General features: G+C 40.4%; 1 protein-coding gene across 1 annotated transcript; it reads left to right on the forward strand.

The window, feature by feature from the left end:
• Nucleotides 1–4,685: 4,685 nt before the first annotated feature.
• On the forward strand, nucleotides 4,686–15,226 carry PRXL2C (peroxiredoxin like 2C). The gene is made up of 6 exons (XM_065879553.1): nucleotides 4,686–4,909; nucleotides 5,351–5,419; nucleotides 6,312–6,365; nucleotides 6,534–6,639; nucleotides 10,929–11,060; nucleotides 14,856–15,226. Exons 1-6 carry the CDS (start codon nucleotides 4,694–4,696, stop codon nucleotides 14,981–14,983), a joined length of 705 nt encoding a protein of 234 aa, XP_065735625.1. The 5' UTR covers nucleotides 4,686–4,693; the 3' UTR covers nucleotides 14,984–15,226.
• Nucleotides 15,227–18,935: the final 3,709 nt, after the last annotated feature.

Genomic DNA, 18,935 nt, shown 5'->3' on the forward strand with positions numbered 1-18,935 from the left:
GGGAGGTCTCCTTGACTTCGAGAATGAGGAATATGTGGTCTTTTTTTATCTGGGCAGGGCTCAGCTCTTCTCTAGCTCCTCAACTTGGAGTATCTGTCCACAGAGGACAAACTCCAGCTGCTCAGCCTGGGGCCCATCTATCTCCTGCCTCACTTACACCTGGACAAACAACTAGTCTAGTCCCAGCAAGAGAATACAAAGAAACTATAAGGGACTAAAAATAACTGTGTATGCGCAGTTGGGGCAAAGTATGAACAACAAGATGCAAAAAAAACAAAAACCCAGCTGCCACTTCTGAGGTGTCAGGAGCAAAAGCAGGCTACTGTGCATGATCCCTGCACACAGCACCACCAAGGGGGTGGCAGGCCACCCGCGCCACCCCTTCCACCTGACACACGGGTCCGCCCCTACCCTCACCGCAGTGAAGGGATCAGCTTGCCCCAGCTCAGGGGGCCTATTACTTGTTTTCACTCCCTCGTGCTGCAGCACCAGTCCCAATAAAGCCTTGTCTGAATTTCTTGTCTGGCCTCTTATCAACTTCTACTGATTAAGGAGTCCAAGAACCCAGGTCGGTAACACCTGGACATGAGGTCAGTGAACTGGACCAGGCCTGAAGGGAGCTGGGCTTGAACTTGTGAGTTACCCTAAGAGGGTCAGATTCCTTACCTCCATGGGCGTAAGTGGTTTATAAAATGTCTTCCAGTACTAAAAGCCTCTATTATCTGTGTATTTCATTTCTCCTGCTAACATTGCACTCTGTTGACACTAATCCTTAACAGCTAATAATAAAACCCAAAAGTTGTCTTTCAGAGATAGCGTTCTACTGTACTTTCTTAGACAAAGGGAGCAAAGTGAAACCTTGCTCTCTGGGCAAGGCTCTCTTCAAAAGGCTGATAGGGTATATTGGCAACAACTTATCCCTTCAGCCTAAGTTACTTCTCAATGAATTAACCTCTTGGGAGACACATTCCTTGTTTCAGAAAAACCAAGGTTCATTAGTGACAGCGGCGGACATGAATTCACCAGGAATGTACTATTTTCAGACTGAAGTACAGCTGCAGAACTCAGCCAGGTGTGTGGGTGATAATGGCATACCAGAAACATAGTGGAGGAGAACAAAATGAAAAAGGAAAGGCTAGGGAGTGGGGAGGAAGGTAGAGGGAGAAGTACAAGAGGATAAGGACAAGCAAAAAGAAGTTTATCCATTTATGAGTATTTATTGGGTACTCTCTATATTCCAAGCTCTGTGATAGATTCTGGAGATATGCAGAACAAAATGGACATGGACTTGTTTTCGGGGAGTTTATACTCAAGAAATGGATAAGAAGGGTAAGGGAGGGATAAATTAGGAGTTTGGGATTAGCAGATACAAACTACTATATATAAAATAAATAAACAACAAGGTCCTACTGTATAGCACAGGAAACTATATTCAATATCCTGTAATAAACCATAATGGAAAAGAATATGAAAAATATATATACATATATATGTATATATATATATGTATAACTGTATAATTGAATCACTTTGCTGTATACCAGAAACTAACACAACATTGTAAATCAACTATACTTCAATAAAAAAAGAAATGGACAAAAACCAAATAATTATTTAATCATAACTGTAACAAATGCTTTTTTTTTAAAAAAAGTGTGCAGTGTACCAAATAACCAGAAGTTAGGAGGTCAGGAAAATCTGGTAAGTTGGAATATTTGATGGTCTGGAATATATGATGTACCAAGTAACATATTCCCAGGTTCAACCAGGAAGTTTTGGGGAGCTTTGACCAGCTATTGGTCACAGTGTGAGGACAGTGTGGTTAGAGTCAGTGGTTAGCACCTAAACCAAGGAAACCTGGGCATCTACTGTCGGGTGAGGCTCACCCCTGGAATAATGTGAATGAAATAGAGCTGGCTGGGTGTTAGGTTGATGGGTTTCTGTGGACTGGCAAGCCTGCAGTTGCATATGTCCTCTGAGCTCTGCCCTGCTTGTTTCAGACAGCGGGAAACACCATTTCTGTAAGGCACTGTGACAACCTTGCTCCCATTCATACTCGATCCACGCCAGATGGTGAAAGGTCGCTTAGCGCCACCCTATCTTGCACATTCCATGCATTCACCAATCAGACAATATTCATGGAGGCCTACAATGTGCCGGGCCTTGCGCCAGTCTGCGAAGATATTACAATGCTGCAGAAGGCAAGGAGCTTACTGCCTGATTCAAAGCTTTCCAAACTTTCTTGGTTCACAGTAGTTTATTTCTTGGTGTCAGCAGTTTATTCACAGCACCCTTAGGCCAAAAGAAATTCCTATCAGTTTCTTTTATTTGGAAGTTAGATCCAAACAACTTAATAAGTATTTATGTCTGAACAACTTAGTAGCTATTTGAAGATACAACTATAAATTAAAAGAAGTAATATTTTTATTTCATCCCAGAGTGTGCCTGCCTGTTGGACACTGCACAACTTCTCCAATCTTGGAATCAGACTGGACGTCCCCAACCTCATTCCCTAAACACAGTGATTTTTGTGTGGTTTTAGGCTTTTTTTATAATTTTTAAATTTATTTATTTATTTATTTTTGGCTGCATTGGGTCTTCGTGGCTGAGCGTGGGCTTTCTCTAGTTGCGGTGAACAGGGGCTACTCTTCGCTGTGGTGCTTGGGCTTCTCACTGCGGTGGCTCCTCTTGTTGCAGAGCACGGGCTCTAGGCACGCGGGCTTCAGTAGTTGTGGCACGTGGGCTTCAGGAATTGTGGCTCACGGGCTCTGGAGCGCAGGCTCAGTAGTTGTGGCACACTGGCTTAGTTGCTCCGTGGCACGTGGGATCTTCCCGGACCAGGGATCGAACCTGTGTCCCCTGCACTGGCAGGTGGATTCTTATTCACTGCACCACCAGGGAAGCCTGTGCAGTTCCAGCTTTTTATCACAACTGTTAGAAACCCAACTTGGCAAAGATATGACATTATTCAAAGAAATATAGTGGAAAAGAAATGAAGTCTAATGTGAAATCGTGAACTATCTCCACTCACAAGCAGGATGTCAGGAGGATAACCTCTGCTTCCCTCAAGTATTTAAAATATCCTGCTGTGACCCTGAGAGTGCATCTGTGGCACCCCAGCACTGGTGGAACATGACTTAGAAACAGGTCTATGATTAGAAATGTCCAAACCCACAGCAGAGTTTCTCAAACTGGGAGCACTTAAATGTGTGTTCAATAATGTATGTCTTCACACAACTGAAAGCCAGAGGATTCAGGATCAGTCTCTCCTGCACTTTGTGGCAGAGTGAAATTGGTCACTTTTACCTCACTAGCACTCTGCCCTTGATAAGTGTGATCCTGAAGGGGTTCCACTAGACAAATACCATAAATAGAGGATCGTATTTTCTGAACCACAAATCCAGAAACAAGGGTGGGTGAACTTATAAAGACAAAGAACCTGAATGTTGTCTGGTTCTGCCCTGGAAGACTTGGACACATGGTCATCATCTATGAGAAACCCCAGTGCAAGACCAACCTCCAAGTCCAGGACCAGCTGACTCTCACAGAGCCTGCAGAAATTCCTAAATTCCTCTATGCCTGCTTGCCTGCAGCCTGCCCCAGGAGAAATTAAGGTAGAACAGAGCCATTTAACTCCATCTTCCTCATCCTTCTCAATCCATCATTTACACACACACACACACACACACACACACACACACACACAGAGTCATATCACTTGAGGGGCCTGGTAAACAGCTTTAGCAAGAAAAGTCTGAAGAAAGGACATCGACTCCTGAAACACCCTAGCACATTTATAAATAGATTTATTATACCTGCTCTTAAAAAATATAACTGAGGGAATTTTCTCAAGTGATAGCAATGGTCCATATTTTTATAGGATTGTGGATAATGGGTGGATAATCAGGCAAAACTCACCTAACTGTGGACAGATGCACAGATTCTGACAGAGTAAAATAGAATCTAGGTGGTGGATATAGGAGTGTTCCCTGTAAAATTCTTTCAACTTTTTGGGCATGTTTTAAAATTTCCATGATAAAATTTTGGCAAATTTTTAAATTTAAAAATTTAATTAAAAAATAAAATTTAACTCCACTTAAGATTTGTATATTACACTGTATGTTAATGATACCTGCAAAAAAAAACCAAAAAAGCACGAGAACTGAGGAGGGAGTGGGTTAAAAACAGACTAGAAGGAAAAACAAATCTATCGGATCATAAATATGGATGTGCTTGGTAACTGGTTCTCTTGAACAGATAAGAACTAACTTCGACCCAGGCGGCTACGGAGAGCAGGGGTTGCTTTCTTCCTAATTAACTCCTTTCTCGGCTTGGATCTCTCTGTCTCTCTCTCTATCTCCCTACCATGAATGGCTGAGTCAGAAAACGCGACAGCGGTTCCGTACCTTTCCGGAGCTTCGGAACCACCGGAGATGCGTACAGACTTGGCGAGGCCTAACCTGGAACACAGCATGTGCGCCCCGGATTGCCCCCGCGCGCCTCACTCTCCCCGGGCGCCACAGCGGGTCTGAACCTCAAGCAACTCCGCGCCGTGCGCCCCGCCCCGCCGTGCGCCCCGCCCCGCCAGTACGGCCCGCCCCGCCAGTACGGCCAGCTCCTTACGCCCATCTTGGGTAGCGACCCGACCCACCAAAGATTCTGACCCCTACCCTCGCGAACCAAGGGCCCGCGGATGCAGGGCGCGATGGCCGCCCCATCCGTGGCCCCGGTAACGCGGCAGATCAGCGGCCGCGCCCCCCCAGCCCCAGTCCCAGACCCAAGCGGCCCCGAGAGCGGGCAGTCCCTGGCCGCCGCCGTGGCCGACCTGCCGGTGCTGGACGCCTCCGGGAGGCGGGTGCTGTTCGGCGCGCTGTTCCGTGAGCGCCGGGCTGTAGTGGTCTTCGTGCGGGTGAGCGCAGGGTGCGGGACGATCCGGAGCAGGGACCTCACCCGCAGGCTGGGACGGAGGTTGCTTCCACGGCCTACGCTGAGGGGTGGTTACATCGGGCCCCTGGACGGGTCCAGGGCCCGAGAGCGGAGCCCGCCGGGCCTGGCCCTTCCCGTGTTCATCCACTAGAAGCTTCCGGAATGCGAACTGCTCCTCTCGCTTCCTTGAACGGGAATGGAAAAGCAGCCCGCCAAGCCAAGGCCATTTTCTCAGCGAGCGAAGAGGCCTAGCATAGACTGGGTGCTGCCTAATTTCAATGCATATTTGGGCGCCCCGACACCTCTTTCTACCCGTCTTGGGTGTTGTGTTAATTAGCATCACGCATAATGAAGTACTTGGCCCTTTCTGACCCCGGGGGTGTTAGTTGCTAACTTGTCCTTTTTGCCCATATTGGGATTTCAGCATTTCCTGTGTTACATCTGCAAGGAATATGTAGAAGATCTGGCCAAAATCCCCAAGAGTTTCTTACAAGTAAGTTTCCTGAGAGTGGGCAGCAGCGAGCCCCGCTTCAGGGCGGCCTTGTGAAAATCACCTGCCATTTATAAGGAGTGCAACGGGATGAGGTGCGGAGTGCACCACCTCTCCAGCGCAGACACTCACAAACCCAGATTCTCACCATCCCACACATCTCTCCAACACCTCCAAAAAGGGGAGGCAGGCGTTAGAAGTCTATTTCTGGCCTGTTCATTATTGTTATAAACATACTAACCATAATAATAATTTTGATGTTACCTAATAACCTGCCTGTTCTCAAATGTTGATTGATAATGACCAAAAACAGAAATGCTAAAAATATTTCCTTCCCTGTATTTTTGTAATAAAGATACTCCAAATAGTTGTTCGTTATAGGAAAATACTAATATATCTTAAAGGTGAAAATTTGTATTGTTAATGGAATGCATGTTCCACATTGGTCTGACAACCACATACAGGTGTGTTTCTTCAGGCATATAGAGGTTTGTCCCCAGCTGAGCTTTTGAGTGAACGCATTGGGTGGATTTTGTAAAACTAAGATCTATTTTCAGCAGACCTTATCAATTGAGATGTGAGAGAATAAAATTGTCTGATTAAATAACCCTACTTTAATAGTTTTTATTCTTGTTTAATGTATGCCTTTGGGGGAAGTGTAGAGAACTACTGACTATATTATTTTGCAATTCTTACTTAGCAAAAGAATTATCTGAATTAATTGAACATTTTAGCATACATCTCTTTGCTTTGACTCACACAATTTTGCTCTTTATACCATTCTTCTAGAAGCCAATAGGTGGCATTAGAATGGAACAAAAGAGTTGGATTAGGGGAAGTTGTATGAAACATGTGATTTCCAATAATATGTACATGTCTTTTTTCTCTCCTAAAGGAAGCAAATGTCACCCTTATAGTGATTGGACAGTCATCCTACCATCATATTGAGGTAAACATATAGCAAATTGGGACTCTAACAGGTTAAATCTCTTTCAGACGTAAAAATTATATGATTTGAATCACGAAATGTAGGCTAAATTCGCTAAAATTAAGTCAGATTATCACTATTTTTCTCCCATTTCTTTTTATTAAAATTCCAACTATATTCTTTTTTCAGCCTTTCTGTAAACTGACTGGATATTCTCATGAAATCTATGTTGATCCTGAGAGAGAAATTTATAAAAGATTGGGAATGAAAAGAGGTGAAGAAACTACCTCCTCAGGTAAGACATGATATGTCTCAAGTAGAAAACACTAATGGTGTATTTCACATTTCACATATGCATATATATGCATAGGGGAACAAATGTTAAATTCATAAATCAGCCTGCTTTTTATGATTCTAGTAAGTGATCCAGATTCATGAGACTCTAAAAGATTCATTTCCTGTATGTAATGACATGGAAGGCTGTTGGCGAAGTACTAAATGAATGAAAAATGCAAGTTGCAGAGCAGTGTTTTCAGTATGATTCCATTTTTGTAAAAATTAAAACCATTTTCATAAAGGTCTATACTATATATGTGTGAAATGAAAAATGTTTTAAAAGATATTGCAATGATTACCCCAAGGCATGGGAATGAGAAAAGCGGCTTTTGAATTTTTTACAATAAGTACATTTTACTTTTGTAATTACAAGAAAAATAATATTGCTTAAGTTAATATATTTTCATACCTCAACACCATGGCTTTGAACGCTCTATGTTCTTTAATAGATGAAATCTTAGTTTCCATTTAAAGCCCAGCTCAAAGGGGCTTTTAATAGCTCTTCAAGCAGAAGCAATTTCTTCCTTCGTTGTATTTTAATAGCACCTTGTACTCGATTATATACTCTGTAATTGCACTTAAGGTGGTGGGTAGTATAGTTAGTTGAAAAGTTTGATGTTTTATTCATCTTTATATGGTCCATATTCCCTGCCCTTACACAATTCTTTACAATTAGGTGTATAATAAGCTTTAGGTGAACTATTTATGTATATTTTAGGTAGAAAGAACTTGGCTTCTGAAATACCAAATAAGAGAACTCAACTTGAACTCAAATCACTTATTCTCAACAAATGCTGAGAATGACACCCATGGCACCCACTGTGTTGGATGTTCCTGGGAGGACTGTGATAAAAGACACAGCCCCTGACAACCCAATGCTCATAATCTACTCTGGGAGACAGAAGCAAACAGTCAACTATATTACAGTTTAGGGCTCATAAAAGAGGAGATGATGTACTGGCAATACCTGTAACGCAGAAATGCCTATAACACCAGAAATGCACAGGGAGAGAAGAATCTGGGAAGGCTTCTTAGAGGCGGTGTTGTCTAAGCTCATTCTTTAAGGATTTAGCTGGGTGAAGTGAGGCTGGGAATGGTGCAGCTGACAGAAAGTAGCACGCACAAAAGCACACAGGTATGAAAAAATGTGACTGTTGGAGAGGTGCAGTTCCCTGTGTCTGGCCAGAGTCTAGGAGCCAGTTGGGGGATTGTGTGAGACAGGGGACTGAGTCTGGGAACATGCCAAGGAGTTTGGATTTGTTCTGGAGGCAGTGGGGGAGTCATAAAAGAATTATATTTGAGTGGAGAAGTGATACAGTCTTGTTGCCCGGTGGAGGAGCAATTGGAATGTTCCAAACGGGAGTCGTTGATATTCTTGACAAGTGTGTAGTAATAGGCTAGAAAGAAATGACACGGCCTGAAGTAGGGATGCAGAGGGACAGATCACAGAGCTACTTATGAGGTAGAGTTGACAGGATCCCTTTATTGAAGTTTTTAAAGAAAGCAACCTAAACTTTATTAAAACCAATGATGAGGTAGCATAAATACAGAATTTGCTCTTTTTTTCCCCTCTCTTTTTAGTATAGGAAATTGCAACGTACAGATTGTGAACCTTTGTCTTTGGTAGACTGTTTTCCTGTGCTATAGCAGAGTCTCAGCATGTGTAAGGTCTGTTTGTCATTTAGCCACCTTAGATATAAACTGTGAGTTTCACTTTAGTAACACCTCACCATTCATTGCCTCAATAAAGATGTGGAATTGCAAAGAAAACAGTTGCTTGTGATTATAAGAGAGAGTATATTTAAATCATTTAAACTCCTTTGATCTGTGTTAAAGTACTGTATTTCCAAACAGAAAACATTAGGTTCTCACAAAATAATTTTTTAACGTTCCTGCCTGAAAAAGCACAGATCTCAGGATCAGTTTCAGAATAATCCTACTTGAAAATTATGACACTGAAAATAAAATATAATAATTTAAAATTAATGGGACAGTTTATAAAGACAAAGAGTAAGAAAATAAAGCCACTAAATTCAAGGGAGTAATGGGTTTACCCAGTATTTCATTTTGCCTTACCATAAGCCAATTTATGGTGTTAAAACTACAGTGATCACTGTAGACAGCACATAAGCACAATGCAGAAAACATGCCTCTTATAATACTTACTTAATCTAATGTTTCAAGTTAAAATTCTGGTCTTGAGTCCAAGAATCAAACTAAGAGAAAACAATGAAAAACAAGAGTTTTACACATAACTAAATTCGTACTAGCAAAATTAGATTGTGCTTTACAGCAAAGATTGTGAAATTCTAGGTCGTGAAATCTTCTTAAATTGAATTTCTAAAATTTCAGAAATGTTAAATGACCCTTCTTCAGACATGAGGAGATAGTTTGGATTTAGGAACATCTATTTTAAGTGTAAAATCCTAAAAAACAGTAAACTTTAGTCCTTTACCCATGTCTCTAAGCTAATGAGCCTGTATTTGTTTCTTGGTGAGATGAATGTCCATCCTAATATAAACATGAAAGAAATAGAAAAGTTGGAGAGATGAAGGAAATAATAGGTATCTGGAAATATTAAGAAATCGGGCAGTTCAAAGGCAGCATAATCATCAAAATAAAAAGCTAAAAGCACTAGTAGGAACCGACTGCAGGGCTGAGGGTTGAGCTCTGTGCTGCAACCCGGCAGGAGAAGATGAAGGGGACTGGTAACTGCTGTACACTGGTGGACATGCACCCGGAGGGGCAGATGGTGGGCAAGAGGACCTGGGCCATGGTGTCTTGCTGCTCAACCAGTCATTCTCTGGCCTCAGAACTGGTGGAGTCCAAAATTTAAAAAAACTAAAAAGACATAAAAGGCAGGGATAGGAAAAAGATAAGTTACAAGAAAGGTAGAGACTGAGTTTCTTTACTCAAAGGGAGTGGAGGACTTCCCCGGTCGCGCAGTGGTTAAGAATCCTCCTGCCAATGCAGGGGACGCGGGTTTGAGCCCTTGTCCGGGAAGATCCCACGTGCCGCGGAGCAACTAAACCCGTGCTCCACAACTACTGAGCCTGCGCTCTAGAGCCCATGAGCCACAACTTCTGAAACCATGTGCTGCAACTACTGAAGCAACAAGAGAAGCCACTGCAATGAGAAGCCCGCGCACCGCAACAAAGAGTAGCCCCCACTAGCAGCAACTAGAGAAAGCCTGCGCGCAGCAACAAAGACCCAACCCAGCCAAAAATAAATAAATAAAAAAAATATTAATTACTTTTTAAAAGAAAGGGGGGTGGGGGAGTGGAAGTGAAGTATCAGTTAAGGTGAGAAAGGAAATAGAAAAACTGACAGCCAAGCAAAGATGGAGTGGTAGCTATAGTTGCTATTGTTACAGCTAAACCACAAAGTCTCAGTAGCATAACGTGGGAGAAGGTTCTTTTTTTTCACATTTCAAGAAGGGTATATCTATTGCGTGCTTGTCCAAGCAGCAATTCGGGGACACAGTAGGAAAGACTCAGGCCCTTTCTATCTTGTGGCTCTGCCACTGTCAATCCAGACTTCAAAGGATGTAGAAGAAACACGGAGAATCACTCCCTGAGAGGTTTTTAAGAGGTGCCCTGGAAGTGGCACACATCATTTTACTCATTGGTTAGAGTGTAGTCACATAGCCATACCAAACTCCAGGAAATGTTTAGCTGTGGTCCCAGAAAGAGGAAACGGGTTTTGACAAGCATATAACAGTCTGTGCCACAATGTCTCCTGAAGAGGAATGTAGTTATCTATTAGTTGGTAAGAGACTAAACAAAACACAAATGGGGAATTAAAAAGGAAAGCACTACCAGTTTGACAAGTCTGTAGCTGACATTTTTCTGTGGCAGAAAATGATCTGGGTCTGTCATCACTTCTTCCTTTAAAGCAGTAGGTTCTCAACTGGGAACAATTTTGACCCCTCCCCCCAGGGGACATCTGGCATTGTCTGGAGACATTTTCAGTTGTCACAGCTTGGCGAATGGTGGTTGCTATGGCATCTAGTAGGTACAGAGAGCAAGGATGATGGTAATTACCCCACATTGCACAGGACAAAGAATTATCTGGCCTAAAACATCAGTAGTGAAAGGCTGAGAACAGTTCTTTGAAGGAAGAAAAAAAGACAAGTCAAAAGTAAGATGGCACATAAGAGAGAGACTGTTTTCTAGAAATACTAACGTTATCTTAATATCTAATCAAATATAAAATGACAACTTCTAAAGACAATTCCTAATATTTCAGGACAGAGCCCCCATATAAAATCAAATATACTCTCAGGAAGCATTCGGAGCCTGTGGCGGGCAGTGACTGGCCCTCTTTTTGATTTTCAAGGAGATCCAGCTCAGCAAGGTGGAACACTCATTTTAGGTCCAGGTAAGCATCAAAGCCCAGCTTCAGCAGTACACTTCTCGTGCTTTTTAGAAGTCCAGAGGCCATCCACTTTCTTCATAAAATAGCCACCATGTAAAGATGGGCAACTGGACATGCTAACAGTCAGGATGCTGTGCTTTCATAGGGGTCATCGTTTGTTTTCAAATGCTCCTGTGTATTTTTGATGTTTGTTTACTGGATGTAATGTGGCCATGATTCCATACCTGAGTGATTCCAGGTATTTGGGATAGAAGAAATCAGCAGTGGTTTGGTGACTTGTATGTGGCTATAACACTCTTTAAAAATTTCAGTGGAGGTGAACATTTTCAAATGGGAGAAAACCATCAAGAACTTTTTTTTGTCAATAGAAGAATCAAATCTAGTTATCTATATCTAACAAAACTAGCAGACTTGCCCTATGTCAGAAAGCAAGTCAAGGGGAATTCCCTGGCAGTCCAGTGGTTTGGACTCAGTGCTTCCACTGCAGGGGGCATGGGTTCGATCGATCGTGGTCAGGGAATTAAGATCCTGCGTGCTGAGCAGCATGGCCAAAAAAAAAAGGAAGCAAGTCAATCCCAGGGGCAGCTTATTCAGTAACAGTTACTCTAAGCTGCATCCTTTAAATAGCTTTCTTTTTTAATTTAATTTAATTTTTATTCTATATTGGAGCATAGTTGATTTACAATGTTGTGTTAGTTTCAGGTGTACAGCAAAGTGATTCAATTATACTTATAGATATATCCATTCTTTTTCAGCTTCTTTTCCCATATAGGTTATTACAGAATATTGAGTAGAGTTCCCTGTGCTATACAGTAGGACCTTGTTGATTATCTATTTTATATATAGTAGTGTGTATATGTTAATCCCAAACTCCTAATTTATCCCTCTCCCCCACCTTTCCCCTTTGGTAACCATAAGGTTTTTTTTGAAGTCTGTGAGTCTGTTTCTGTTTTGTAAATAAGTTCATTTGTATATTTTTCAGATTCCACATATAAGTAATATCATATGATATTTGTCTTTCTTTGTCTGACTTACTTCATTTAGTATGATAATTCCTAGGTCCATCCATGTAGCTGCAAATGGCATTATTTCATTCATTCTTGTGGCTGAGTAATATCCCATTGTATAAATGTACCACATCTTCTTTATCCATTCATCTGTCCATGGACATTTAGGTTGCTTCCATGTCCTGGCTATTGTAAATAGTTCTGTAATGAACATTGGGGTGCATGTATCTTTTTGAATTATGGATTTCTCTGGATATATGAACAGGAGTGGGATTGCTGGATCATAAGGTGGTTCTGTATTTAGTTGTTTAAGGAACCTCCATACTGTTCTCCATAGTGGTTGTACCAATTTACATTCCCACCAACAGTGTAGGAGGGTTCCCTTTTCTCCACACCCTCTCCAGCATTTATTGTTCGTAGACTTTTTGATGATGCCCATTCTGACTGGTGTGAGGTGATAACTTCATTGTAGTTTTGATTTGCATTTCTCTAATAATTAGCAATGTTGAGCATCTTTTTGTGTGCTTTTTGGCCATCTGTATGTCTTCTTTGGAGAAATGTCTATTTAGATCTTCTGCCCATTTTTTTATTGGGCTGTTTTTTTTGATATCGAGCTGCATGAGCTGTTTGTATATTTTGGAGATTAATCCCTTGTGGGTTGCTTCGTTTAGACATATTTTCTCCCTTTCTGTGGGTTGTCTTTTCATTTTGTTTATGGTTTCCTTTGCTGTGCAAAACCTTTTAAGTTTAATTAGGTCCCATTTGTTTATTTTTGTTTTTATTTTCATTACTCTAGGAGGTGGATTCAAAAGATATTGCTGTGATTTATGTCAAAGAATGTTCTGCCTGTGTTTTCCTCTAGGAGTTTTACAGTATCCAGTCTTACATTTAGGTCTTTAATCCATTTTGAGTTTACTTTTGTATATGGTGTTAGAAAATGTTCTAATTTCATTCTTTTACATGTAGTTGTCCATTTTTCCCAGCACCCCTTATTGAAGAAACTGCCTTTTCTCCATTGTATATTCTTGCCTCCTTTGTGGTAGATTAATTGACCATAGGTGCGTGGGTTTATTTCTGGGCTGTCTACCCTGTTCCATTGATCTATAAATAGTTTTACTGATCAATTTGTACCCCCTGAAATTCCTTTGGCTTCCCTCTACAAAATGGTTGGGCATTGGATCTCTACCATGTTCAAGTATTGCAGTCAGGGACAAACACCCAAAAAGCCTAAATCACTGTGTTGTAAACTGACTTTTCTTGGTTCTTCTTCATGTTTAAAATTGTTCATATTAGTGAGCGTAGCTTCTACAGGCTATAAAATTAACATTTACTTTAATAAATTCCAGATGTCTATAAGGAAGTCTTTAGAAGGAGGATTTTGACCAAATATCATAACTTTTTTGGTTTTTTACAGCTGGAACACTATAGCTAGCTAAAATCTTTCATTTTATTTAATCTCCCTTTCCCTCTCTCTCATGAATTTACACTAGTTAGACTAGCCAAAAAAAAAAAAAGCCTTGTTTTATGAGAATATATCCTGTAAATCAGCCCAGAATGGCACCGAGCCATATTTCTGAATGAATTATTTCCATCCTCAGACTTGTAAGGCATTATTTTTTGAGTCCCTCATCTCCAGGTTTCAGCATCATTTGAGCACACGTTCTGTTGTGTGAGGATGAAGAGCACACAGAAAGCATCATTTGTGTGCCAAGTTGGGAGCAGACAATAAAGAGAAAATTTTGATACTACCCATTGGAAAAATTGTAGCTCCTTTAAGGAAAGAGCTGGGTTTACTTACTTATTTATACAAATCTATTACACGGTTGACCAAGTATTTCATTTTGCCTTATTTGATAATAAGCCAGTTTATGATATTAAATCTACAGTGATTACTGTAGACAGCAGATAAATGCAATGCAGAAAATATGCCTCATAATATTTACTAATCTAATGTTTTAAGTTAAAATTCTGGTCTTGAGTCCAAGAATCAAAGTAAACAGAACACAGACTATAAATTACGACTATTTGGGCTTCCCTGGTGGCGCAGTGGTTGAGAGTCCGCCTGCCGATGCAGGGGACGCGGGTTCGTGCCCCGGTCCGGGAGGATCCCACATGCCACGGAGCGACTGGGCCCGTGAGCCAGGGCTGCTGAGCCTGCGCGTCCGGAGCCTGTGCTCCACAACGGGAGAGGCCACAGCAGTGGGAGGCCCGCGTACCGCAAAAAAAAAAAAAAAAAAAAAAATTACAGCAATTTTATTTGAGCAGATAAAAGAATTGTGAACATCAAAGTGTATTGTAACTGATTGTCTTAATGCCCTTATTTTTTTCAGCCTCTTTTGGTCTATGGTTATAATGTAGATAGCCTATTAAACCAGTATTTGGGAGTGAATTTTTTAAGGAAGTGATTTATTCTATTATTACATTTAAGAAACAGATGATTTTCCAGCTTGATATTTATGCTAATTCCATATTCTGCCTGTCTGTTTGACAGGATATTTTATTTAATTACATTTAATAAAACCTAACAGACGGTTATAATTTAAGAATCTTTCCCCTTGGATCTCATAAAACATTACGTATTAGCCTTATTTAACGATAATTTTTGTCATGCTTTATTACCTTAATTAAAAATTATTATGTGATTATATAGAGAATATTATGTACTCTAGGTAAATAATGTTTTCTTTTGGACTAATTTAAAGTTAAAATGCTTCCTTGATTCTAGTAAGCAGTAAATCTAATGAATAACACTGCATGTCAACCTTTACCTTTTATTCTTATTCTCTTCTAGGTAACAACATCCATTTTATACACTGTGATAGGAATAGGTTGGATCACAAACCCATCAACTCTGTTTTACAGCTTGTAGGAGTTCAGCACGTGGACTTTACAAGCAGACCTTCAGTTATCCATGTGTGACATTACAGACTCTGTCGCTTTCAAATGGACCTTGGGTTATGACCTGAATTGTGGGAACGTAGTATACTTGTGCAGTGCCTAACTTGTTGGCTCTTCCCAGCCTTTGAGGAGTTATGAAACCATAAAGAGACCATGTACCACCAGTTGAATAGCATGCTGAGAGGCATCAGTTGTCAAAAATGTGATATATATTTATGATTTTATAGCTTTTAAGGTTTTATTTTCTATAAAAATTTTTGTAAATTATTTTATTTTTGCAAAATAAAACTTTAAAAGCTGTAAAATTATAAATACCATTCTTTATTTTACATTATGATATATCCATTCAATGAAGGCTTTTTTGGCCATTAAAATCATAAATTCTTTTTTTTTTTTTTTTTTTTTTTTTTGGCGGTACGCGGACCTCTCACTGTCGTGGCCTCTCCTGTTGCGGAGCACAGGCTCCGGACGCGCAGGTTCAGCGGCCATGGCTCACAGGCCCAGCTGCTCCGCGGCATGTGGGATATTCCCGGACCGGGGCACGAACCCGTTTCCCCTGCACCGGCAGGCAGACTGTCAACCACTGCGCCACCCGGGAAGCCCAAAAATCATAAATTCTTATAAAGAACATATAAGGAGAAAGGGAAGCAACCCAAGACCATTTTATCCATTGAGAAAAGCAGGATCTCAAATTCTGTAAACAGTATAATCACATTTTTGTATGTATATGTTTATATTTTTGTATGCTTAGAAAGAAAAACAGGAAGTAAACACACCAGAGTATCACCAGTTAAGTATCTCTAGGTGGTAGGATTACAAGTGTTTTTATTTTCTTTTCCATACATTTTTATATTTCCCAACTATTCTATAATGAACATGATTCATTTTTTTGGCAAGGAAAAGGTCTTTAAAATGATACGAAGAATATATCCCTACGTAGCAAGTTCCACAAAGGTACAATTATATAGGCTGCAGTCCACAAGTTTCTATCCTGATTGCTTTACTCAGAGGAAATACAGCAGATCGAACCTTCACAGAGCCTGTGTTCACAGCATCTTGACCGCACACCCACCGTCCATTTCACTAGGATTTTGTTTGGGGCAACAGGGGCGGGGGTTGCTGGTAAAAGGAGAAAAATATGTTTTAGATATTTAAGATACGTATAATCAATATGCTTTCTGAAAGGAAATTTTAAGAATTGTTTAAACTGAAAACCAAAAAAGCTTTGTAATTTAAATGTACACTGTGGTTTGGTTGTATATTCCTGGACAGTTTCTATTTCTCACCTCCAAGTTTCTTTTATTTAGTAGACTATTGTCATCTTTTATTTTTCTGGAATCATAATATGTTTTGTTGGAAGTGTCCCAGGAATTCTGGTGAAAAGTACAGCAAGGGCTTCCCTGGTGGCGCAGTGGTTGAGGGTCCGCCTGCCACTGCAGGGGTCAGGGGTTCGTGCCCTGGTTCAGGAGGATCCCACATGCCGCAGAGCGGCTGGGCCGGTGAGCCATGGCCTCTGAGCCTGCGCGTCCGGAGCCTGTGCTCCGCAACGGGAGAGGCCACAGCAGTGAGAGGCCCGCGTACCGCAAAAAAAAAAAAAAAAGTACAGCAAAATTAAAGTATTTGTAATTATTAGCAAGTATAATACTGCTTTGAACTTATACAAGCATATGGAGTCATACACAAAATATAAATTAAAGTGTCCAAAAATTTGAATCTATTTTCATGTGTATATAAATGGAAAATCATGTTTTTAATCAATAAAAATGAGTTATCTTATAAAAGTTAAAATTAAGGTATCTTGTGCTATTTTTTTATAGTAAGGAGACTGGTGGCCCAGATCCTTCTACTGATGTTAGACTTAAAACTGCTGAATCATAGCTTACACAAAATTTATATATTTACATTTATAATATACATTATAAAAATGTACACCACATTTTTTAAGATACATAAATGTTCTTTATGTGGTTTCATGGAGGAACAGTTACATAAATACAGTGCAGTAGTAAATTGCCTACCCGAACAAACATTTAATATAAAAATTACTTATAATAGGTGCTGTGAAACATATAAGCATACTCCTTATCCAATAATGTACTGGACGCAAAATTTTGAAAAACCTTTTGGTGATAAATATGTAGAAGTGCTGGATAAAAAAATAATAACATCTAACAGTTTTGTGGTGCTAATTATTTGCCAGGTACTATTGCAAGTGCTTTACATACATTAGCTCTGTGGAATTGATATTACTATCATCATTATCATTGTCAACTCCATTCTACAGAACAGAAACAACCTCTTTTTTTTAAGTTGAATTTACAAGAAAGTGAGGAAACTCCACAAGGGCCAAACAGAAGCAGAAACCAGGCTGTTGACCATGTGTTGAAGCCATGGGCTGCCCTGAGGGCTGTCCCCCTCCCAGGAGTTAGAGAAGGCTGTTCCTTGGCCAACTCAAAGGCCTTACACTGTAGAGTTAAAAGTAAGGCCAGGGGAGGGGGAAGGGTGAGTTTTGACAGGGCGAGAGAGAGTCATGGACATATACACACTAACAAACGTAGTAAGGTAGATAGCTAGGAGGAAGCAGCCGCAAGGCACAGGGATATTAGCTCGGGGCTTTGGGACAGCCTGGAGGGGTGGGATGGGGAGAGTGGGAGGGAGGGAGACGCAAGAGGGAAGACATATGGGAACATATGTATATGTATAGCTGATTCACTTTGTTATAAAGCAGAAACTAACATACCATTGTAGAGCAATTATACCCCAATAAAGATGGTTTAAAAAAAAAAAAAAAAAGTAAGGCCACTAAAGGACTACCTGAGACCTGGAACTTCTGAGGGCTATGACAGTGTAAGAATGGGCTGCAGTCAAATCCATCTATAGACCAAGGAGCCCTGTGAGGAAATATGTTGTAAAGTTTCTGCAATGAACCTTTGTGGCAAAAAGAATTTCAGTAAAATGAAAGTTCATGTTTAATTTAAAAATTTTAAAAAATTCATTTATTTTTGTTTCTCAAGGAGATTGATAACTAATGGCCTGCATAAAATGTTTGTTCGTGTTGCCATCTACCATGGGGGTGGGGTGCAAAGTGATAACACTGACCACATGAAAACTGGAAGACAAACTTTCTAAAGAAGCAACAACATCTACTTCAAGGTTAAGAGTTATTTTAAGAAGAGTGTTCCAGAAGATGATTTAAGACATGCAGTTGCAGAAGGTACACTTACACATCATTCTGTGAAGAACGATTTTTCATTTAGATCAGCGTTCTTTTAAATTAATTTCACTTATGTTCAACTCCAAGTTTTCTTGTGCACATTTAAAAAGTGAAGTGGTAGCTCTTCATGTACTGGCTCTGTTAGCAGAAAACTCTGAAAACAGTTTCAGGATGCCAGTTTTAAATCAGTATTATCAGATGCTTCAAATAGAAAATCAGATAAACTCATTCCTTAAAAAGGAGCTTAAAAAAAAAGATTCTTGGGCTTCCCTGGTGGTGCAGTGGTTGAGAGTCTGCCTGCCAATGCAGGGGACACGGGTTCATGCCCTGGTCCGGGAAGATCCCACATGCAGCTGGGCCCGTGAGCCATGGCCGCTAGCCTGTGTGTCCAGAGCCTGTGCTCCGCAACAGGAGAGGCCACAACAGTGAGCGGCCCGTGTACCGCAAAAAAAAAAAAAAAAAAAAGATTCTTTTTTTTAAAATCCAGTTTACAAAATCAAGGCAAAACTTTCGGAAGATGAAATATCTGACAGTATGGTGTGTGCTACTCTAAATTCAGTTTAAAAATTAACGCTGAAGAAAAACTGATTTGTTTCTGTGGTGACAATATGAGCATAGATTTGGATGAATATATATTTTGATAAAAGTAATGTTCATACTATATTAAGAGACCTATGGGGCAGATGTGTTTTGGAATGTGTTGTGGTGCAAACAAGCTGTCAATCAAAACAGAGATTAGAGTTGTTAAAATTTACCAAT

Source organism: Phocoena phocoena, chromosome 6 (genome assembly GCF_963924675.1).
Source record: "Phocoena phocoena chromosome 6, mPhoPho1.1, whole genome shotgun sequence".
NCBI lineage: Eukaryota > Metazoa > Chordata > Mammalia > Artiodactyla > Phocoenidae > Phocoena > Phocoena phocoena.